Genomic DNA, 24,415 nt, shown 5'->3' with positions numbered 1-24,415 from the left:
AAAAAAAAAAAAAAAAAAAAAAAAAAGAAATTTACTAATAAAAAAACTATATATACATTTTTAACTTTGCATCTAAATAAGACAACCTGCATTACTATTTGTAGCTGTCCTTTCTAGCTTTTAGAGACTAGCAAATTTTCTTTGTTGACCTTTACGAAAATTTAAACAAGAACACTTGCATTTATTACAATATATTGCCAAAAATTGCATTGATTTCCACTGATGCTATTAATTGATGAATGTTTTGTTATTTGTACCATTTGCACAGTCAAAACAAGCTAATTATGTCTTAGTGACATTTTTGACAATTGCTTTAACTCTGGCAAAAAAAGTATGTCTTCTTTGCTTGAACAAAAAATTACTCTTGCCTAATGAAAGCTTGAACTAGGCAAGAGAAGACTGGCACATGTTAGAAGTCTTGCAAGTTTCACTTTGGAATAAGTGGTAAACAACCATTTCCCAGGACTCTCTTTTAATAGAAGAGCTCACATTTTGTAGAACAAAATATTATGTACCTGCATAATCTGTTCTTGCATAATGCCCATCTTCAGACTTAGTAGTTGTAGTTGTGTTATCTGTGTTAAAAAATTAACAATACACATTGATTAACTGTTGCCTAAATATGTAATATGAAACTTATATATTTCCTCCAACAATATCTTCATTGCAATTAAGGAATTTTTACAACTGGAGTTCTAAGCAACCTGTATACTAAGACAGATTTACAATGTCAATTTCTGTTTGAGAGCAAATAGTAAAATGAAGAGAGCTTTCTAAAGTTTGAGAAAAGAAGAAGATTCATAATTATAACTGAGAAAATTGGGTAAAGGAGTAGCAAATCAAAACTAAGAAAATGCTTGTTTCTGAACAAGAAAGAAAATAGAACATTCTAGTACCTTTTGCTTTTAAAATGCATTTTAAATATTTGTACTGAATCAATACATAAAATGAAGTGATTTGCTTTTAGTTTCAAGGATGTCTAATAAATTCTTAGATTCGTTTTAAAAATGTCTTTGACATTCTTTTTTCCCTTTGCAAGAAAATTGTCTGCTATCTTGTGAATATTAGCTTCTGTGTTTATGGCATTGTGACAATACAGTTCCATTGTATAGAGACAGATCTGGATGGTTGCTGAGAGCCCCTCAAAATCCTATAATTGACAAAAATGCTACAGTAGACTCTACGATCCATTGTAAATAAGAACTGCATTTTGGAAATAAAATAGCCGCCTAATAAGGAGTTTTCTTCACTTTTCATTTTTGCACAAAGACTAAAAACATTCTTTGAAATGAATTTTGGTATGAACATTACCTTGACATCGACCCAAAGACATGACTTCAATTTTCTCCTGTTTCTGACACGATGCTTCTTTGATTTGACATGCATTATCATAAGATTTCCCATCAGAAGCGCAGAGGGGATTGAAGTTGGTTTGAGAACAGTCAATATTACACACACACCTAAAAAAACCAGAGAAATAAAAACATGTAATATCAATAGTGTTGTTACCGCATTATAAATAAAACACAAATGAAAGAATTGCTAAGTTGACAAAATGCAAGTTGGCAAAATTGAATTGTATCCTTCCAGGGAAGTTCCTTCACTTTTCTACCTGAGAAGAAAAGAAACACAGAACTAATAGAAAATAATTCAAACAACTGAGCAATGGATAAAAAATGAAAAGGAAAAACTCAAAAATGATCATGAGTTAATCTCTGCCCTGGAACTTTAAAAACATGTACATAAATTTCCATGCTGATATCTGCAGAATAGGAATAGGCTGAGGTAGTCACGAAACTCTGCTTTAGAGTTTTCTTAAATTGAATCTTACTCTTTCTTCTTTTTTTGGGATATTTGACTGGTTAAAGCTTGTGGAAAACTGACTCAGAGGACAGTTCAGAGAAAGCAAACAAGTAAATTATTAGGCATGCAATCAGGAGTTATATTTCTTTGGCATAAATAAAGATGCACATAAAATGTACTAAATGGTAATCTTCAGTTGTCCTTAACATTTTGGGGGGGCCACAATACCCTTCGGAAAAATGAAAGCTATAGATCTCTTCCCAGAAATATCCATATTCATATAAACAACGCTTCTGTATAAAATTTCAGGGTTGTCTTGGGCCCCTTTAGGCATATCCTATGAAACCCCTTCCCAGGTATACAGTGCTATTTTTCTACCCCTCATTTTCAATAATCAAATAATAAATACAAGTTGATTGCCACTCATGATGTTAATATTTTCTATAATCTAAATAAAATTCGGTGATTTAATGAGAATTAGGTTACCTAAAGAAGAATTAAACATTTTAAAGAAAATTTTACATGATTGTTCCTATGTCATTATACTTCTCTATTGTATTATTCTGAATATTGGGTATTGTGTGTTTTTTGGTGTGTGTGTACAACCATGTTACAGCTTTAGAATATAAACTCATATTTCAAATTTTTATTAATATTTATGTTGTTTTATAAATAGATTATATGTTTCTCAAAGTCATGAAGCATGTATTTTTACTTCTGTATATCTTACTGAGAGCTAGGCATACAATGGCAAGCAGGTTACTACATGCTAGACTCTCAACATGTATTGCTTTATTTAATCCTCACAACAGCTGTTTCACAGACCAAAGATATCACATAAGGTTAGACACTGGTAAATTGTGGAATAAGGACCCACTCATAGATTTAGTAAGCTAAAACCCAACCCCTTCTCTCTAATATCACAGACTGTGTTATTACAGTCTCCTGGAGAACTTTTAAGTATACGGATTCATAAGCAGATTTCTGGGCTCCAGTAAATCTGGGGTAGCTTCTAACATTCTATATTCTTAAGTAGTCATCCTGGCACCAGACTCAATTCCTGGGAATCACTGCTTGATCAGTCTGTTGATTGAGGGAGAGAGGGTTTGTCTACACACCAGTGCATCTCAGAGTGTAGCCCTTAGACCATCTGTGTCAGAATTACCTAGGTTGCTGTTTAAAAATGCTGGCAGAAAATGTGCTAATGAACTTTTTTTTTTTTTGGTAAGAGAATTTCTGTAGGAATGCCTGGTTATTTTTACATTTACCTATTTAGGAACAAATAGCTAGAACAGATGGCAACCATCTCTAAACACTTAACTCATTGAGGAGTGGTGTTCCTACCTCAGCTTTGATGTTGCCATGTGATCACAAGCTACTGGAACATGACATTGCTACCTCAACTGATTCTTGGCATCTGAAAACCTGAGATCAGGAGCTGTCTATGTGTTCAAAGAGCTTCTGGTTCTTACAGAGTGGATGTGGATAAGTGACTTTGTAGGCCAAGCCTTAATCATTATATTAAATAAAAAAGGAGTGGGGAGGTTGACATTTGCATTTATAAAAAGGTAGCGTCTTTTGCCTTCAAACCAGTTTAGATTCTGACTGTTTGTTGTTGTGTTAGACTCTAGGAATTATCTCCTTCAAGGTCTTCTATAAAGTTGTTTGTTAGCAAGAGAAAAACAGAGAGAAAGGTATGTTCTGTCATTTGTCTACCTAAATGGTAAATTACAGAAGATATTAGGGCTTTGAAGGTATCTCCAAATCAACTCCAAAGAAATTTAGAAATATATATATATGTATATATATATATAGTACATTTCTAAATATATATATATAGACAAAAACTAATTGGCAGTTCAGAAACCCATTTGATAGCATGACAAAAGGGTGCAAAAGGAATAGATATGGTGATATGGTTTGGCTGTGTCCTCACCCAAATTTCATCTTGAATTGTAGTTCCCATAATTCCTATGTGTTGTGGTAGCGACCTGGTAGGAGACAATTGAATCATGGGGGCAGGTATTTCCCTTGCTGTTCTCATGATAGTGAATAAGTCTCAAGAGATCTGATGGTTTCATAAAGGGAAATTTCCCTACACAAGCTCTCTTCTCTTGTCTGCTGCCACGCCTTTCACTTTCTGCCATGATTGTGGCTCCCTACTCTATATACTTGCATATATTAAATAAATGCAAGAGTACATTTTAAAAATACTTCATATGGCTCTCAGCAATCAGGGAAATTGGAAATCTATGGAGATTATTTTTCTTTTTGTGAATAAGTGGAAGAAAATTCAAAGATTTTCTAAAATGGCTTGAAAACAATAAGCTGGCCAGGCATGGTGGCTCATGCCTGTAATCCCAGCACCCTGGGAGGCCAAGGTGGGCAGATCACCTAAGGTCAGGAGTTCGAGACCAGCCTGGCCAATATGGTGAAACACCGACTTTACTAAAAATACAAAAATTAGCCAGATGTGCTGGTGGGCACCTGTAATTCCAGCTACTCAGAGGCTGAGGCAGGAGAATCACTTGAATGGGAGAGGTGGAGGTTGCAGTGAGCTGAGATCCCGCCATTACACTCCAGCCTGGGCAACAGAATGGGACTCTGTTTCAAAAACAAAACAAAACAAAACACAAAAACGATGAAGCTTGGGGAAAAGGAAATGTTGTGACTGGATTAACAAGGACCTACCATTTCTATGTTTCCAAAAGACCAGTAAATTCTGATTACATAATCATTATTTACTATATTCCATCTATCTATGTCTATTAAGCTTACTCAATTAGAAAAACATGCAGGATTCCAGGACCACAGTCTGAGACTCCAAGTCCATCCTGATCTCTATTTGCAGTGATTGAATTATCTTTGCATTCCCCAATGGGCCCAAAACCTTGCACACATGAAACTTTCAATAACTACATATTGAATAGATGGCTAAACGAAATGAATGAACACACTAACAATTTTACATTCTTAAAGAAAGGTTGCTATTCTAAAAGTTACTATTACTATGCCCATCTTACAGATAAGAAAATTGAGACTTGGAGAAATCTCACAGCTTGCAAATGGAAGAACCTAAATTAAAATCTAGGCAGTCTGATGCCAGAGCCTGCCCTGTTCTACATACTGAAAGTACAAGGAAAGACAGACCCAAACTCCTATCACAGACCCAAATTCCTATCATTCACCGATTAAAGGAATCCTTTGAGTAAGTAGGATTTGAAAAACAAGGCTATGTCTGCTGTTGGAATAGCTATCACGATTTTACGAATTTAAATCATATTGACTCTTGGTCCTTGTCTTCTCAAACAAGCAATCCAGACTTTTTGTGTATCACTGGGATATATCAGTGAATGTTAAGTTTTAAGACATTGCAAACTAAAACCTGGTTTTAGAATTAGTAACTAATTTTATAGGTGTTAGATTAACCTGACTATCTAAAGCATCAGTTGCTCAGAATATTTTATCCTTAAATAAAATGCTATATAAAGATCCACATGAAAACGAATATTTACACACAAATACACACACACACACACACACACACACAAATGTATAGCTCAATGGACTCTACTGAAATTACAAAATTAGAGGGTTTTAGCATTAATTTTTTTCCAAGTGTCTGCTTCAAACCTTTCAAAGAGGCATTTTGGGAAGTTTACATTCATGGGGTAGAGGGGGTTTTGTGTGTTTATATGAGTGAAAAAATGTGTGTGTGTGGGGTGTGGAGGGTGGAGGGTTCACACTCACCTCCATGGTGCATTTACTGCATTGGTAATGTGCCTGTTTACTTGTTTATACCTCTACCTTTCTGAAACCTTCTCAAGGGCAAGGTGTTTTACTTACCTTTGACATCCTGGTACCTAGTACAGTGCATTAGAAACATCTTCAATAGATGGTTGTTGAATAAATTACTGAGAGAACGGCGGATGGTGTTGAAGGAGTTGAAAATATTCATTGTGTTGTATATTAACTGTGTGTTATATATGAACACCTAGGAGAGATAACTTTGTGCTACTTGGCAGATGTGGGGTCTCCAAAGGAGAGGTGGTTCTTGAAGAACTAAGGCTCACTGTTCTCCTTTTGTGTTTCCACAGACAAAGGAAACAGAGAACAAGCAGTTAGTAATCTCGATGGCATCAAAGTCCAACTGGGACAAGAAAATGTTTTCACCAGGCAGGCTACTACTTCTCATTTGTGGTATTTGGGTACAGTTTCAGGCACCAATATAATTTGAACATGATAGCAACTTGTCAGTTTATTGCTACATTAAACCACTGAAAAACATAAGGCTCTGATAAAAAGGTGACAGAAGAGCCAGGTGCAGCGGTATATGTCTGTAGTCCCAGCCACTCAGGCGGCTGAGGGAGAAGGATCACTTGAGGTTAGGAGTTTGAGAGCAGCCTGGGCAAAATAGTGAGTCCCTGTCTCTAAATAAATAAATAATTAAAAATACGTTTTAAAGATTAAAAAAGAAAAAAGAAAAAAGGTAGCAATTATCATATAATGTAATGGTGAAACTGCAGGTCAGTTTAGCAGCATATGTAAATTAATCAAGGGTTTTTCTTTCTACAGAAATGAAAAGCACACATTTTTGAAAACAGAAACTATCCCTTCACTGCTTTTGGCAAACAATTGCATTATTATTCATTCCGAGACGAGTAACTAGTTAATTATAGCATGTCACAAGTATTTTATGTGAGCCAAGGATTTGTAAAGCTGAGGACTGCATGAATGCCTTTAAGGTTTTTTGTGTTTTCTTTTCTTTTCTTCTTTTTTTCAACCTATCTCAGTCTTTTGACATTTTGACACTGTGATTACATAGATCTCTTTTCTTTTAGGCTACAAAGAAAAGAATCAGCCTTACTCGAAAATAATAATTTCAGGGGTCTGTATGTAGTAATACTACCCTCTGAAAATCCTTCAAAGAAAATTAACATTGACTGAAAACCTTAGCTCTCTGAATTATAAGATAGAAGAGAAATAGGAAATAATTTTTAAAGACCACTTGATGGAGTAAGGAACCTAAACTATAGCAGTAAAAGGTAGCATTTAAGACCACTCATATACATTTATAACTATCTCATCAATATTTTCGGGGGGTTTGACATTAATTTAATTCCCTGCCTCACTTGAAATTGCTCTTCCAAGAATGATCTGCAATGAGTTAAATAAGCTTCTCTGTGTATTTAGAAGTGCCTTATCATCTGCCAGAGTGTGAGAATGCAGAACCTGGTAGCTAGCAAATTACTTATTCATGTGTCTGGTTTGTGGCTGCCTTCTAATTTCACTAGATTTTGTTTCATCTATTAAACATGGCTGTCACTTATTCCTCTCCCAAGGTCCTTGACTCGTGTCCATTCCGTATTTTGACCACACAATATTCCTAGTTAGTTTCAAAGCACCCAAATGCACTGCAGTGAGGCTGGCTTTCTGGGTTGTTTTGGACCTTGACTGTGGTTTTTTTGTTTCTCTTGAGGGTGTCTTTCTCTGGGGCCATTATGCAGACCCTCTCTGGCCTGGCCAGTAAATGAGGTCAGAGCTGCTGTCTGTGCTCCCTGTCAGATCCGTAATGGATGAACTGCATTATATTAATAACAGTAAAACAGTGTGTACCTTTCATTCAAGATGCTTATGATACTTTAAGCCCATTTACTCATTAACTCTCACATCACTCCTTTTGATGGAACTTGATTATGAGTATTTTATCTGTAAGGAAACTGCAGTGCAGGAATGACTGAGTTGTGAGAGAAAAAAATGAGGTAAAAGATGTGAAAATGCATTGAAAAATTAAACCCTCTATTCAAAGGGTAGAAAAGCATTGACCGGCAAGGCTAGTAAGCCTCCCATGTCATTACTGAGGTCTCAGGTGACTTTTTTTTGGTTTCTTTTTAAAACTTAGAGTGGGTAATCCACTCTAAGTTTTGAAATCTAGGAGGAATGAATAATGCCATTCTCCAGAAGCATTACCCAGGACTGCACTCAGGTTTTCCAGGGTGGCTAGGCTTATCTTGCACGTGGAAAAAGCTTAGTTGCCATTAGTATCGATCTCTTTATAAGGATGCAAAACATAGAAGTTGGCCCATTACATGGGAACGTCTTGGGAATACTGGGCCTTACTGATCAGAAATAGATTAGGACAACAAATAGCCAATCAAAGGAAAACTGAGCTGCGAAACTCTTGCCCTGGGTGGTCCCAGAACTTTCAAAAAACAGAATCACATTTTGAAGAGAGGGAACTATTGCTGGGAAAGAGACTGATGGCCACATATTGAAATAATGTCTAATTATAATAAAAGCAGATGGAGAATGTGACTACAGGTTGGAACTTGGTATTAGATAGACTTGTATTTAATGAGGCTTATTTACTAGCTGGATGGCACTGGGCTACTTCACTTTCCCAAGCTTTAGAATCCTCACCTGTGAAAATGGAGATAATGACTCAAGACTGTAGTCACCAAACGCATATCAATTCCTTAACAAAGTTTCTGAGAAGTTATAATCAAATAAATACTGTCCAGCATTAACTTCTGGCTTTCAAGTCCTGGATTTCAAATTCTAGATGCAGATCAAAATCTTCTGTGGAATACTTAAAAAACCCAGATGGTTGGGTTGCAACTCAGAGATTCTCATTTAGGAGGTCTGCTGTGAGGCCTAGGTTGTCGTTGTTGCCAAAAATGCTACAGGTGATTCTGATGTGCAGACAGGGTGAGTTGGAATTACATTAGATAATCTTTCTCACCTTCTAAGGCTAAAAGATTTTCCAGATTTACTCTATATAAGATTCATCGTGACAAATTTTGTTGCAGTAATATCCGGAGGGGCATTCAGAAATCAGTATCTTAAAGCAAGTTAGATTTTTCTGTGGGAGAAGGTTTGCATCCCCTATTGAGAAATCCCAGCTACTCTTGACTCCAGCCTTATCTTTTTTTCCTTTTCTATTCATTCCATTATAAGAAATTTAATATTCTTGTTTAATGTACACTATTCAGTGACATGCTTTAAAAGGCTTTACTCATATGGCACATACTCCATGCAATATGTGGTTGGTGTCAGATGAGAGGGACAAGTGATTAAACACAGTGATCCAAAAACATCAGTGGCAAAGCTGTCAGCAGAATTAATTTGCCAAGTAAAACCAAGACCAAGTGGCAAAAAGGAGTGAAATTATCATGAGGTTCCCCTGTGTCTCGCACCTTGCTCCAACTTCCTTATGACTCTTTCGTTTAATGCTCATAAGATAGGGAGGAGGAGGTGGAAAGTGAACTGTCTGGAAAGAAGAGTAGGATTTAGATGAAGAAGAGTGGTGGAGAGAATGCCTGGGGAAATGTATGGAGGAAGACAGTGCACAGTGTGCTGGGAGGATCACAGATAGATCAGTCTGATTAGAATAAACTCTTCTCATCCAACGTGACTAAACACAACGCTCTAGACAGATTGCAAAGGGCCTCAATTCCAGTCCAAGGAGTGACCTTTATCTTCTGGGCAATGGGGAGTCCTGAAAGCTTTTTGAGCACAGTGTGATGAGAAGGTCAACATGATGAAAGCGGTGCTTTAGAAAGATGACGCTAGCAGTAGAGTGCAGGCAGAGGGACTAGTTCCCAGGCTATTGCTGTTAGGTATAGGGACAAGGAAGGAAAGCCCCAGAGGGAGGCATTCACTATATGGAAGAAAAGGAAGAGTCATTAGGACTTGGTGGCTCGCTACTTAAGGCATATTATAGTGAAGCACCAAGGCAAAAATCTAACCACCATGTCCTTCCTGCTCTACCCTTTCCTGCTTTTTTCCTGATCTGTACTACGTTCCAAACCAGAAACTTATTACAGGAGCTGCCAAGCTAAGGGAGGGAGGCAGCTGTGTGTGTGACTCAGGAAAGCTTTCTTTCCTCATAGGGAGAGTTTTCTGCCTTCACTATTAGGACAGAGGCAAACAGGCTTCTACCACAACAGTGATAGCACGCAAGCACCCTTAACTACAACTGAAGGAGAATAATGCCTTCTATTAATGTATACTCTGCCTGGTTCCAGGGTTGATTTAAAATGACTGAAACAAAACCATAGGGGCGGCAGAGACTTATTAATGACCACTGTGTTAGTGAGCAAAGAAGGCTCCTTCCAAGGCAGAAGTTGCTCCCATGTCCCTCTTCAGTACATATGATAGATGGAAGCAGGATTTAACTCTCCATCCATTGTCATGGATCACGATTGCCTTTTCCTCAGGATTATTTTTTCTTTTTAGAAGTAGCTGCATTTACATCTTAAAATAATCAAAGCAAACAATTCTTCTTACTCATGTACATTTTTAAAAGTATCTTGAAGCAAAATTTCTCATTAGCATCATGTGTATGTGCTTGCTCATTAAGCTGGAAAACATATTCAATAACCAAGGGTAACTTTGTGATCACGGAGAAGTGCGGTCGCTCCGACTGGATGGGTCTTTATACACACCAGAGTCAGGAAGCATGAAAACCCCAGAATAAGAAGTTGGGAGGAAAAACAATACAATAAAGTTACTAAAAAATCACCTTTGAATAATGTGGTAGACTAGGTTCCCACTCGCTCCATTCTGTCATTATCACATTGAACGTTTAAGCACATTCCCAAGCATCGGGATTCCCACACCCACTTTAGTGATTGGGGTGGCTTCATGTTTGTGTTTTACCAACTGGCCCTCTGCTATGCTTTCACTTGACAAAAGGCTTTTAGGAGTAAATGTGTATGAACATCATTACAGTTTAGATTTCCCACGAAACTGCAACTCCACATCATGCCCTTGGATTTTATCCATGAAAGATAAGAAACAACAGATGAATTACAGCTTTGCACTTTGGTAAAGCTGCTAGTTTGAAAATAATTGGCCACTATATTGTTCAGGTGGCTTTTATTTGTTTGGCTTATGTTTGTTTATCTTATTATAAGAACACTCATGATAATTATTTTCAGAGAACACAAAGTAGTCTTACCTGGTGATATGGCACATTTCCTTTTATTAGATAATTGAGTCAGTTATAAGATCTTTTGTATTTTCCTTTGTTGCTTGGCTCTCAGGGAGCTCAGAGATAAGCAGTGAGTGTGTGTGATTGTGTGTGTGTATATAAAATGAAGGACAGGTGGTATACGAAAACAACAAATCCTCAATTTAACAAGTTTAATAGATTTCTTTCATCTTATGATATAAAGGTAGGAAAATAAGGTGACATTTGTGCACTTGCAACAAATCATCATGGAATTAATTCTCAGTGTTTTTGTAACATGTTATTTCTCAGTTGATGTTTGCTAAAGATTATACTGCTATAATTGAGTATAAAAATAAAGTACTAATTAAATCATGTTGATATTAACTAACTCTTCATAATTAGAACTTATACCAAATGTTTACCCTTCATGATTATATCAATCTTTTACTTATTAATTTTGGGGTCAATTTACTTTAAATTTACTTTAAAAATAATATTTAATACATATTATACCACACTATAATAAATATCATATTTGAATAAAGATAAATATAATAGAAACATTTATAGGAGCACTGTACCTGAAACTTGGAAAGAGAAGATGGAAAATATGATTAAGGTAGGAGAATGCCTTAATTTTATCTGTAATGTTATGGTTCTTAAGATCAAAANCCCTTCATGATTATATCAATCTTTTACTTATTAATTTTGGGGTCAATTTACTTTAAATTTACTTTAAAAATAATATTTAATACATATTATACCACACTATAATAAATATCATATTTGAATAAAGATAAATATAATAGAAACATTTATAGGAGCACTGTACCTGAAACTTGGAAAGAGAAGATGGAAAATATGATTAAGGTAGGAGAATGCCTTAATTTTATCTGTAATGTTATGGTTCTTAAGATCAAAAGCAAATATGCTAAATGTTTGCATCTGTTCAAATTAGGTGGTAGAGCACAAGTATTATATTACTTTTAATAGTTTCAAAACACTGTACTTTATCATTTAAAATAAAAATATTAGGTTTGACATTTTGCTTAAAATGATTAAATTATCAATCTTGGTAAATAGATTTTGCATGATTTTGATCAGGAAAGTTTATTTCTAAGTTGTTTAAACAAACTGAAAAAGAAATATGTGCATGGAGACATTCCACTGGACCAAGATAATGCTTCTTTGAAAATAACTACTTAAGATTGAGTTTATGTCTGTCTAAAAGCGACTTTCAAGCAGAGTTTATTATATGAAGGGAATCATCTCTCTCTGTCTCCTCATCTTACGTGTTTGCCCACTAAAATATTAAACTCAAAAACACATGGTGGCATTTTAGTTTACAGCCTCAAACCAGCCATTCCTCATTGACTTCCTGCAGTATTGCCAGTGAGTTTTGATTGCTCTGAGAGAGGACTGTGTGGTCAGAAATAGTTGTGAGCTATTCTGAAACTCTCAGGATGAAGGACTTTAAGTAGAAATGTTTGAATATTTTGCCTTGAAATAAAAATGCTTCTCAGTTTCTCAAAAACATTAAGCTTTATAAAGTAAGAAAGGACAGGATCTGTGATTACCTTCCTAGAGTGAACCCTAGGTAAGGTCCTCTGGTCAAAGGTATTTGGAGGTCTGCAGCTATACTGCCACTTTTTTTCCCCCCACCGAGGCATATACATTTTAGTTTACTACAGATCTCATTTAATTCTATTGAATCGCATAAGTGTAGCTGAGCACCTACTTGGTACCAGGTACTAGGCTGAACATCAGAGACAAAGATGATGCTTACGATTACAGTTGGCAACAGAGATCAAAACAGAAGGAGAAAAACAAATATTCATCAAACAAAGTCATCAGAGCTTGGCTTTGTTAGCATGAAAATGTATTTTGCTATCACCGAGCAGTAATAACTACTTACACCTGGTGGGTACAAAAAGCTTTCACGGAGGATGTGATGCTTAAGCTGGAACTTGGAAAAGGAGTAGAATTTCAGCAGGTGGTCTCCCTGCTGACTCGTAACAAGAGGACATGTAAATCTTTTCTCCACTGAGGATTTCCCCCTAAAGGTGTCATTCTCATGCTCATCCCAGATGAGTCAAGTAACACAGAATTGTATTTTAACTTAAATGTATCATTGACTCAAAAGCATTTTTTAGGTACTGATAATGGGCTGAATTCCTCATTGCAAGATTCATGGGTCTATGTGTTTTTCACTAAACCATGTGAAGAAAACAGGTTGGAGATTAAGTGACTATAGCTACAGATAAAGTTGGAACAAAGAACCTACGAGCATCCACCCCAGGAAGGAAGAATTCCCCAATGAAGAGAACATAGTTGGAGCCCTGGACACTTAGGAATCACTGAATAATTTACTGATTGGAAGGACATTAAAGAAATGCTGAAAAATCAAACAGGAGTCCTCATTAATTCATTCATTCACTCGACCATTCTATGTGGAGTGGCTACTCTGTGCAAAACACTGTGCTAGGGGTCAGGGAAGGCAGAGGAACTTGCTAAATTCATGTAGCAAAGGATCCAGCAGAAAAGAATCAGCAAAGACTGCAAGGGTGGTAGGAAGACAAGAATGAGCTGGACAAACAATTGATATTATTCTTAAGCCTGGGTGTACAAAACGGTTTTGCTCTTGGCTTCATCTTAGAAGACTTTTTAAGCTGCATAATCAAATGTAGACTTTTCTTTCAATATTAGTAAGTGGACACTACAGGAATGTAATATGTTTTTTAAATGGGTGTTTTGAATTCCTTCTAAGAGGAAATATCATTTTTATGAAACCAATAAGCTATTGACAAACATTAGAGTTATCAGTTACCTGAAATTTGGCAATATTTTTATTATCGTAATTTGTTTGGTGATTGTATATATTATATATAGTGTGTGAAAGAGATCTGATTCATCCTTACCCAGTCTAGTCATCCATTTTATACATTGTCAGTCTTCTATTTTAAGCAAGCTCAGTTATAAACTCATTAAATTCAAAATATTTTTATTTCTACATATTATCTTTTTTTTTTTTTTTTTTTTGAGACAGAGTCTTGCTCTGTCACCCAGGCTGGAGTGGAGTGGCACAGTCTCCGGTCACTGCAAACTCCACCTCCCGGGTTCACACCATTCTCCTCCCTCAGTCTCTCGAGTAGGTGGGACTACAGGCGCCCACCAGCACGCTGGGCCCACCACCATGCCCGGCTAATTTTTTGTATTTTTAGTAGAGATGAGGTTTCACCATGTTATCCAGGATGGTCTTGATCTCCTGACCTCGTGATCCACCCGCCTTGGCCTCCCAAAGTGCTGGGATTACAGGAGTGAGCCACCGCACCCGGCCTACATATTATCTTCTATCTTGTTTTCAAAATAAGTATCGTTAAGGGCCACGCTATATATGTACATAGCAGAAAACATAAATGCTGTTTAAATAAGTTAGGTTATAGTTGATTACAATTTAAAATCACTGGGTGATAACTTTTGTTGTGTCTCTGAATAGTAGGTGTTCTATACCTTTCTCACTGACATAAGGTCTACTGAGACTTGACAGTTTTCAGGCAGGCAGATTTGGAGCATGCTTACATTATCATCACACACATATCAAGGTACAATGGAACCTATGCCAACAAACCATGCAGGATACTTTCATTATGCACCCAAATGCTGTATTAGCTGGGGGCCCCTTCACAGGAGTTGAAGTTTAAGCTTATGTTTTCCTTGATAAAATGCTAGTCCTAAATAATTATGAACCGGTTTGTACTCTTATTTAGGATTTTTTCCTAATAGGCAAAAGTACTTTTAAAATGTAAAGTTCTAATCAAAAGTAACAGAATATAATTTAAAATATATAAAATATTTAGAAAGAAATGTGATGACTTTAACTTTGTATTCATACTCATAGATTACAGAGTCACTTGGATCACAAAATACTCATTATTATTATAATATTAAGAAAATTACCAGTATATAAGTTGGAATACAAAGGTATAAAAAATTAGTAAAATGTATACAAATTAAAATACTCTTCCCTGATTATAGAAAAACCATAGAGGCTGGTCTACAATTAGGATACTAAGATGCTCAGGTTATAAAAACAGCAGAAGATAAGTCCATATGTATAAATTACCAGGGAAATAACAGAGTTTCTGAATTGCTCTCCCATTTCTACTTGCCTTTCCTCAAGTCAGTTCATGCTGCAGCTAGGGCAATGCCTTTAAGGTGTAAATGAGAATCATTCCCTTGCTTAAAATCTAGCAAAGGCCTCCTTCCCCTGGACCCTAGAATAAAACCTGTAGTTCTTACCATGGTTCATGAGACCCTGTGTGATCTGGCTCTTGACTACCTATGCCATTATATTTCTGATCAATCTTATACACTCTTTCTGTACTCCAACTACACTAGACTTTTATTGCTCCTTCAACATGCCACATGCTTCTGCCACCAGCACTTTTCACTTGCTGTTCCCTCTGCCTGGAATGTCCTAATCTCAGATACTTGCATGGCTCAAATATTACTTTTCTGACAAACCTACCCTGACTGCCCTATTTAACGAAGCACCAGTTTAATCTCTGAATCATCATGGTATGATATTACATGCTTGTTTTTTGTTGTTGTTGTTGTTGTTTCTTTTTTTGAGACAGAGTCTCGCTCTATCCCCCAGGCTGGAATGCAGTGGCACGATCTTGGCGCACCATAACCTCCGCCTCCTGGGTTCAGGCGATTCTCCTGCCTCAGCCTCCAAGTAGCTGGAATTACGGGCGCCTGCCACCATGCCCAGCTGATTTTTGTATTTTTAGTAGAGACAGGGTTTCGCTATGTTGGCCAGGCTGGTCTCAAACTCCTGACCTCAGGCGATCCACCCGCCTTGGCCTCCCAAAGTGCTGGGATTTACAGGCATGAACCACTGCACCTGGCCCATACTTGATTTTTTTAATTGTCTCTTTTCTTCACTAGAATGTACACTTACACATAGAAAGTGACCTCGTCTGCTTTGTTCAGTGTTGTACTCTTCACAACTAGAACAATGGTTGATGCAAAATAGGCACTCAATAAATATTTGTTGAAAAAATGAGTAAGTGAATGAATACATTCTGAATTTAAAATATGCTTATATTTCAGTGATCTAGACATAAAGTTTAGATTCAAATTATATGATTAATTAGATCAATGCATGTTGTTTTGCTCCAATTATCAAAAACGTATGTTTATTTATACATATGATAAATATTTGTTAATTTTTGTTAAATGCCTAGCTCATAGTGGATGTGCAATAGATATTTGTTGAATAAATGGAGTACCTACCATGTACAAGTTATTAGACATTTTGGTATTTAATTACCAAACAGTGGTCCAAATACCCCTATTAGGTAGAATAGGTTATTTTAAACATGATGATGAATTTTGTGCCCTAATGATCAGTCTTCAGTAATCAATGTGAACGGTAAAGGTCCCCAGAGTTTGAGAGCCCTAGGCTACATGCAGTGCATCCAATGAGCCTTTTCACTATCTATATACATTCTTAGTATTAAAATTCATATTATGTAATTTTCATATTTTTTCATTGTGATGCCCAAAATGGTTTAGATTCTCTGTCTGAATCTCCTTATTCTGAACAAAAACTCAGTCAGCATTTTCTTTCAATGGTTACTTAATCTGTACCAATCTTTGCTGTTAGTGTCCCTAAGATCACCTATCCTTCAAAGTATGACTCAATCTTTTTTCCAGAGGTGGAAAATGATTGAAGGTTACTGTCTGCTGTAAGCCTTTCCAAACTGAGCAGTTTCTTCTTTAGGCAATTCAGTATGTGTCTAATTTAAGTAATTTGATCATTTGATTATTCTGATCTGACTTCCGATTATACTCGCATCAAGACATCTATTTTATTTCAAAGATGCAGGGACGCTACTGAAAAACCAAATAAACTTGGGCCTGTTTTGGTTGAAACTACTTTCTGTGGGTTCAAAAGTTTAGGTAGAACAAGAAGAAAAATGAGTATCAATGTATTACTTATGCAACTATTATTAAATCATGAACTGCAACAGAAGGATGTTAAATATTACATAAATACTTTGAAGTGAAAGATGTTGCCTTTTCACAGGCAATGTTTTTATTTTGACTATGGTTTCCAGAGCCTACTATCATAAGGCATTTTTGCAGCAAATGTAGTTAATAAGGCAAGCAACTGCAAAGCAGATAATACCTCCCTTTGTGTACTTAGAGAGACTTCTTAGGCAGCAATGTTCTTCTGACTTTCTGATACACATGTTCTGCCTGGGGAGACAGCACGCTGTTAGGTTTGTGCCTAGTTAACATTTGGGATTGGGCTGTATCTTGATATATAAGGTTTAGGCTAAACAAAGATTTATAAAAATTGAATCTAAAGATGATAACTGTGACTTGTCATTGGAATATTTTTATTGACCGAGGGACATTAAAATGGTTCAATGGCATTCTAGAGGCTATCACTGAAGTTTTTTTTTTTTTTTTTTTTTTTTTTTTTTTGCCAGTCTGGTAATGACTAAAATGTATACAGGGTTTTAGATGCTCATTCTGAACTTGGTCCATTCAGCTACATAATCTGCAATATGTGTGCCCCTTTAAAATAATTTATGATTAAAGTCTGCAACTGTGGCTAAATTGCACACATTAGGGTCTACATTTTTTTAAAGGCTAAAGAATGATTATCATATTCACAATGTTTTTAAAGAGTAGAAAGCAGAAGCCTTTTAAATATAATACACTTTGAAGTAAATGTGTTTAAGCAATCCACACTAAATAAAAGGGCAACTATATTTTTTAAAAGATAATACATATGCAGGAAACAATGGTGGCCACTTAATAAGTAGCCAAAAACTTTGAAATGTGACATTAAGGAGAAGGCTCATTTCTATGAGAAAATACATATGATTTTACTTGGTATCACATTCAGGAAAGCTGTTAGGTTGCTTGAGAGGCTAGGGTCCATTCTCTTTTCTATGAAGCATAATGCCAGTGTCACAAATGTTGGTGTTGTCTCACTGTATCATAATACAGTGTCATAGTTCAAGCAATCACTGTGCCAGCTTAAACTAACTGAAAGTATAGGCTTATAGTCTTAGAAAATGATAGATGTTTTCATAGGAGAAGACACTTAAAATGAATGTTGATTAAACATAAGGTCTATACAGAGATGTATTAATACATTTATTCAATGCCTTGGGTCACACAGAAAGGTACTCACTTTTTAGCCTACAAATTCTAAAGACTACCTTAAATAGAGGACAATGATGGTACCAATATTTGGGGTTGTGACCATATCATAAGACAGAACTTGCTCATGGACCAAAGCTGACAGAATCCCATGAACTGAGAGATAGGATTAACTCTTAAGAAAATCATTAGAAGTTAGGGTATAGGGAGCTGAATAGGATGATTTTCATTTTCATTCAACATTGTCTAATTAATTGGTGAATACATGTCTACCTTTGTTTATTAACAATTCAAAATTAGATTAGATCGGTCAAGGGTCATTCATTTTATAATCTTTTTGGACACTACAGTTTGATCATGGCAACCTAAAACTCTGCAGTAACTATCTGCATAAGGCACTCAATCAAATGACTAATATCATTGTAATCTCATGCCTCATCAACTGAAACATGAGCTGTGAAACACTAATACTCACTCCTGGCTTAAGAAGACCCTGCTTTCAGTAGATGAAGTATGCCAAGGATCCTGTGAGTCCATCTTATAGCCTTTCACATTTTCATTCATGTTCTTTTAGCAGCTAGTTATTAGAAGTCCAGTAAAATTGAATGTTTCTCTTTTGCAGCCAATAAATGAAAATCAGAGTCCAAAAGGTGCTATCCTCAAATGAAATGAGAAAAAAGAAGCTAAGTTGTGTTTTCTTGAGCATTAACCTAATATTAGATCTTCCAATTGAGTAATAAAGCAGCATGGCAGAAAGCTGGAGAAGAAAAATTGCAAAGCAGAATTCTAGTGTTTTCATTCATTTAGTCATTTACTCAACAGATCTGTGCTGAATATCTAACATGTCGCATCACTGTTTTTTGGATACAAGGATGGGCAAGACAATACCCTACAATTAAGAGAAAGAGACAAAAAATTAATTACAGAATGTTGTTTTAGAGCAAATGCAAGGCTGCATGATTAACTGAGATTGGGGTGTGGTGGAGTGTCAAGGTTTCCTAGAGAAGGAATATAAATTGAGTAGGCCTTGGTTGGGCACAGAAGTGGGAGACAAATCTCCAATGTAGAGGAGAGTTTCTGTCCAAGCACAGAGGCATGAAGCTATTGTTTAAGGAGCTACAGGTGACTTGGTAGAGCTGGAGGTTCTCATGCACTGGGGCGAGGAGTGAAGTGAGGCTGAAGAGGCAGGTGGGGCCAGGTCATGCGGTAGGTAGATGACCTGCTAAGGACTTTGAAACCATGTGGTAGGTGTATGAACTGCTAAGGACCTTGAAGACACAGGGAGCTTTGAAGAATGGGAGCAGAAGGATGACAGAGAGAGTTGCTTATTTTAGAAGTACCCTCTGTCAGGAGGAATAGGAATTGGTTAGAGAGATTGAGACAGGAAGCAGGGAGACCAGTTCAAAAGCCATATATCAATAGAGTGGAGAAATGTGGAGGCCGGGATTAACTATCTGATTATACCATTTGGCAGCACTCACCATAGATGAACATTCTATTCTTTTCTCACTTTTGTGTTACCACTTTCTGCTGTTTTCCTTGTACCTCTGGTTCCCCTTCTTAGCCTGTTTAATACATCTTTTTATCTTTCATGCTCTATAGGTTGGTGTTCTTCAAAGCTCAGTCCTAATTCCTGTTTCTCTTTCTCTCTTTGCCGTTTCTCTATAGGCAGTCACTTCAATTCAGTCCGACAAGTTCAAATTTATTTTTCCAGGCCAGAATCCACTAGAACCCAACCACTAGAATTCAACTGTCTGCTTCACATATCCACTTGGGTGTCTCATAGGCACCATAAACTAACGTTAAAAATTAAACCCTTGTTCTTTTCCCAGATATTTACTTCCACTTGAATTGACCCCCCTCAGTAATTGGCATCTACATCCATCAAGTAGGCAAGTTAGAAGCCTACGAGTCAGAGTTGATATATCCATTCTTACCTCTCACTGTAATCTTTCACCTCTTTACCCTCACTTTCCCCACTGTTACCTCAGGTGACAAGCTTATCAAAGATAACAAGCCTTTGGCTTCTTGATGGAGTTAGAGCAAGAGATTGGAGGGGAAGGGGAGAATTTGTACCATTTGATTCTATGAGGATGATAAATCCTACTGGAGTCTGTAAGAATGCAAGCCTTGTTAGAGGCAGTTTTTGTTTATCTGAGTCTCAGATTTCTATTCTCTCTCAATAAACAAATATTCTTTCTAATTGGCAAACTCATTTGAGATAGCCAGGAGAAAAAACTATCTAGCTGTGTTAGAATTTCTATACATCAGAGAGTGAGAGGTAAAGGGCTTCAACATTTCCTCTTTGCTTTTAGCTTATCCTTATTATATTGCATTTCTTTTTACCCTTACATATTGAGGCACCATAAATAACCACTTCCTGATTCTTCTTCCTTCTCAGTTTTGCAAACATTTTTCACTTATTCATACCCTTTAATCATTTAGAGTACTTGATTTTCTTCCCCTTATTTTATTTTATTCAACCATTACTTAAAAGAGGATTTGACTGACTTCATCCTATTGAATTGGTGAACCCATAGCTTGGCAATGCCGGGTGGGGATCAGCTGGAAATAGGGCTAGACTAAATCCCCTCTCCTCCTTCCCCTGTTGCTCTTCCCCATCCAAATCCCCTGATGATATCCACTTGAAACTTTGATCCAATATATTTTCAGGCAGCAAAAGCATAATTATTTCAACATTTTAAATTCATGAATTTGAGAATCTCATGCATTAAGTGGCAAAATTATAGTTTTTCCATGAAATTAGGCAATTTTTTTTGTCCACTTGTATTTTTTTCAAGGTAGCGAAATAACTTTGCTACGTTAATGTAGTAGCCAGGATATGCTAAGATCTTATGCTTAATTTGCTGTACGTAAGTGATCAAATCAATTCCTTCTAGCCACAATCATATTAATATTATTATACAATATCATTATTCTAAATTACACACATTCAGACAACATCTACTGTAATGCTTGGTATTTAAAGAAAAATCTTCTTGGAAATAATTTTACATTTTGTACATATCTATTATAAATAAAACAAATAAATAAAAGTAAATCAACAGTTGCTATTTTTCTATTAGACTGCCACTATCGCAATATATTATGTTGAATGTGTTCTTTTTTATGTGAATCATCACATGCCATCTATTTGATTTCAGTAAAAGAGTAGAAGTAGGCTATACTTTTTTTTTTAACTTGTACTATCAGAACTCTTAAAACATAAAAGATGGTAATAAATTACTCAATACATCTTCATTAGAATCATTTTGAGAAGTATTATAAATATTTTACTTAGATAAGTTATACAAAATTTGTTATTTCAGCTCACAGTGCCCTGAAACATATAAATACATAGTCGCTGGTCTCACCTTGGCTAAACAATTTAAATAACAACAACAAAAAAATAAAGCCACATTGCATGCCAGGAATTTAACTTTGACTTAATTCTGAGCTTAAGGAAGGAAAAGATAACTCTACCATAATGGACGCACATTTAGAAAAAAAATAATGTTAATGTAAAATAGCTTTGAAAATTTGTTTTAGAATTGCTTCCTTCCTCTGAAATGATGATTATAACATGCACAAAATATTACATTTTTAAATGTCTTTTTTTTTTCTCTTTCAGGGTCCTTGTATTTTGCATTGACTTTCCCTGATGATATATTAAAGTTGGCACATTTTTCTTTACTAAGAATAAAAGGCATTGAAAAGGTGCTGGATGGCGATTCAATAGGACAGACAAGGTTAATCAAATAATTAGAATAATATGTAAACCATGTTCAAAATGATTAGAACACTACATGGAGAATTGGTTTTGGATGATGAGAATTATTTTAAAGGCCTTCAGCTTTCATAATGTGAAAAATTTAGTGCAATTATACTATTTTTCTTTGCTCACATAGATGAAGTGTTCTCTTTCAGAAATATGTCTGAGCAGATACACACACTAAAATAGTAGGTTTCATACTATGCTTCTAGGAAACCATTCTGTTGGGAGCACAACCAAGATGTTCTGCCACTAAAATAAAATAATAACAGCTTTTTTCCAGGCTCTGAGGAAAACAAGTTAAAAAAGAAATTTTTCTGAATTGTAAGTTTTTCTTCCCTACCCTCTTTTTTCCAGCATTGTTGGTTCTTCAATTTGCCTAGTGGCATGTGCTGCTAAATTTGACAAAATGAATGAACCAAGAACATCTAAGAAACAAGACAAATCTTATATATGTTAATTCTCAAATATGCATTATGAATCATTACTTTTTATGTGTGGAGACTTGCATACATATAAAAAGTCATACTTCTGCAGGTGAATTTCCTTCTAATTCAATTCAATTAAAATGTCATTATTTCATGAACATTTTCAACAAATATCAAGATTTTCAGGTGCTCAAGCACTTAAACATGACTGCAAACCACTGAAATATAATGCTAAACTTACTGATTTTATACATATATATATATATATGTATATACTTAGTGTAAACTGCAATCCAGATATTTTCAACTATATTTGAGAATCAGGAGTAGGTATGATGATTATATCTTATATCGTTTGAGCTCATGAATTTCTCTGAAATAGCAAAGAAAATACAAAGAAATTAGAAAATGCATTAGCCCATCTCTGTGTTGGGAAAGTTATTTTCAAAAAGTGTTATGGTAAGGGATACTATTAATGGCTGCATATCTAATTTAACTTGAGACCTTGAAAATAGTCTCTAGTTTGCATTCCATTAAAAGTTTTAATAAGATTTCAACAAAATAATAATAAAAGCATTCCATTTCACCTTTGCTTCTCCTTAACAATTCAAAGTATCAATTATAATATAACCTTCATTTGACTTGCAACCATCTCTGTGTCTGTGCATTCAACAGCATATTGAATTGTATGCTAATACTTTAAGGGCAAAATACATTTCTTGTTTTACTTTTGAACTTTTGTTCTATTTTAAAGTGACCTCTCAAATGTATAATACTCAACAACATTTTATCTATTTAATAGTTTTTCTTAAGCATTGATCATTTAGAATAGGTTGAAAAGCATATTAAAAAGTTTAAGAATACCTAGTCCTCCCTTACATCTTAAAGAGAGACTGTATCTTTGCAAGCACAGGTGTTGTCTTTCTTTTTAAATTATCACACCAATACTACTCTGGGGTTGAGGACACTTACTTCCTCAATTTTCTTTGATTTTACCAGTCACTTTCCTAGGAGAACTGATCACAGGGCTCTCAGAAGAACTAGGCTGAAGCAGGCTATCAAAGAAAACAAATGAAATTTTGATTATTGAAGGTTCTAGAGTACTTTCTCCCTTTAAAGAAGTATAGAAATTAAGAAAGGGAATAGAATAAAATTTGAAAAGAAAGAAAATGAGAAGATGTAGAAAAGACAAAGGGTGAAACAGACACAAGAGAATTATCTTTCAAAGCAGACTCTACCATTCCCAGATTTTTCTTACTACCCTTGATTCCTCAATTAATCAGTGAATAAACCATAAATCCTCTTTTCACAACAGTATTTCTCAAAGTCTGGCCTGTAAAGAAGACAAACTGGAGGCCTCTGGGAATCGGCTCTAAATGGGCAGGGTGGTGGAGAGATGAGTCCCCTCCATGGGGGCAAAGTTAGACCCGGTGGGAGCAATAGCGTGGGGTATGTGGACTGCAGGCTGATTAGCTAGGGTAGTTTGCAAGGAGGACTATAAATATTTCGGGAATATTTTTGCCAATTTACCTTACTATGTAGAAAATGAAACAGAATTTGTAGTTTATTTATTACCAGTAAATAGCCTTAACTCTTTGGGTCGTGGTAAGAAGAGCTTCTACACAGCTCCCAAGTGACACCTAAAGACAGAGACAAGTCCTAGTATAAGACAAATGACGGCTCATATTAGAAGGAGACATACAAAATTGATTTATACTCTATTTCCCTTTGTTTTGTTGTCATTATTTAGAAATGAAAGATTAATTAGTGGTAGCTGAATCTTGCCTGTATATGACATGTATTTTAATTAACAGGCAATTAAATTGCTAACTTTTCTTTCTAAAATTCAGTGTTTGACCCATACATTAAGTTAATAAATTTAAGGAGGATAAAATAAAAGCCAAACTACATACTCCAGAGTATGTATTGAGTATATACCTTGTGGGGTGAATATATTGACTGAAAATGGGAAACAGTTCAGGAATCAAATAACAGAAAAGCATACTAGGAATCAAGATCAAAGAGGCAGTTACTCAAGGGGGTCTGGGGCTTTGTTAATGAGCAAGGCTTGGATGACCTAAAGACTGTCCTCCTAGGTACTGATTTTGTGGTATGTGTGGGCCCCATACTGAAAGAACGGAGACCATAGTAAACCTGAGAGCAATTTAAAGAATAGCCATGGCTAGACCGAAAGTGGAAAGAAGAGACAGAAAGATAGTGTGATAGAATAAGATGCAGGACTCCATGTGCCATAACTAAGAGTGACAAGAC

General features: G+C 35.8%; 1 protein-coding gene across 2 annotated transcripts in view; it reads right to left on the bottom strand.

Moving 5' to 3' along the window:
* Positions 1-24,415, bottom strand: part of TMEFF2 (transmembrane protein with EGF like and two follistatin like domains 2) — a 255,523-nt gene that overhangs the window by 52,182 nt on the left and 178,926 nt on the right. For both annotated transcript variants that reach the window (XM_017856107.1, XM_017856108.1), the window contains exons 6-7: positions 1,312-1,460; positions 516-575 (exon numbers count right to left, since the gene is read on the bottom strand). In XM_017856107.1, the coding sequence (XP_017711596.1) occupies positions 516-575; positions 1,312-1,460 (209 nt within the window). The remainder of the gene's footprint in view (positions 1-515; positions 576-1,311; positions 1,461-24,415) is intronic.

The sequence above is a fragment of the Rhinopithecus bieti genome, unplaced genomic scaffold, assembly GCF_001698545.2.
Source record: "Rhinopithecus bieti isolate Rb0 unplaced genomic scaffold, ASM169854v2 scaffold_41853, whole genome shotgun sequence".
Taxonomy (NCBI): domain Eukaryota; kingdom Metazoa; phylum Chordata; class Mammalia; order Primates; family Cercopithecidae; genus Rhinopithecus; species Rhinopithecus bieti.
This window is presented reverse-complemented; position numbering and strand designations above follow the sequence as displayed.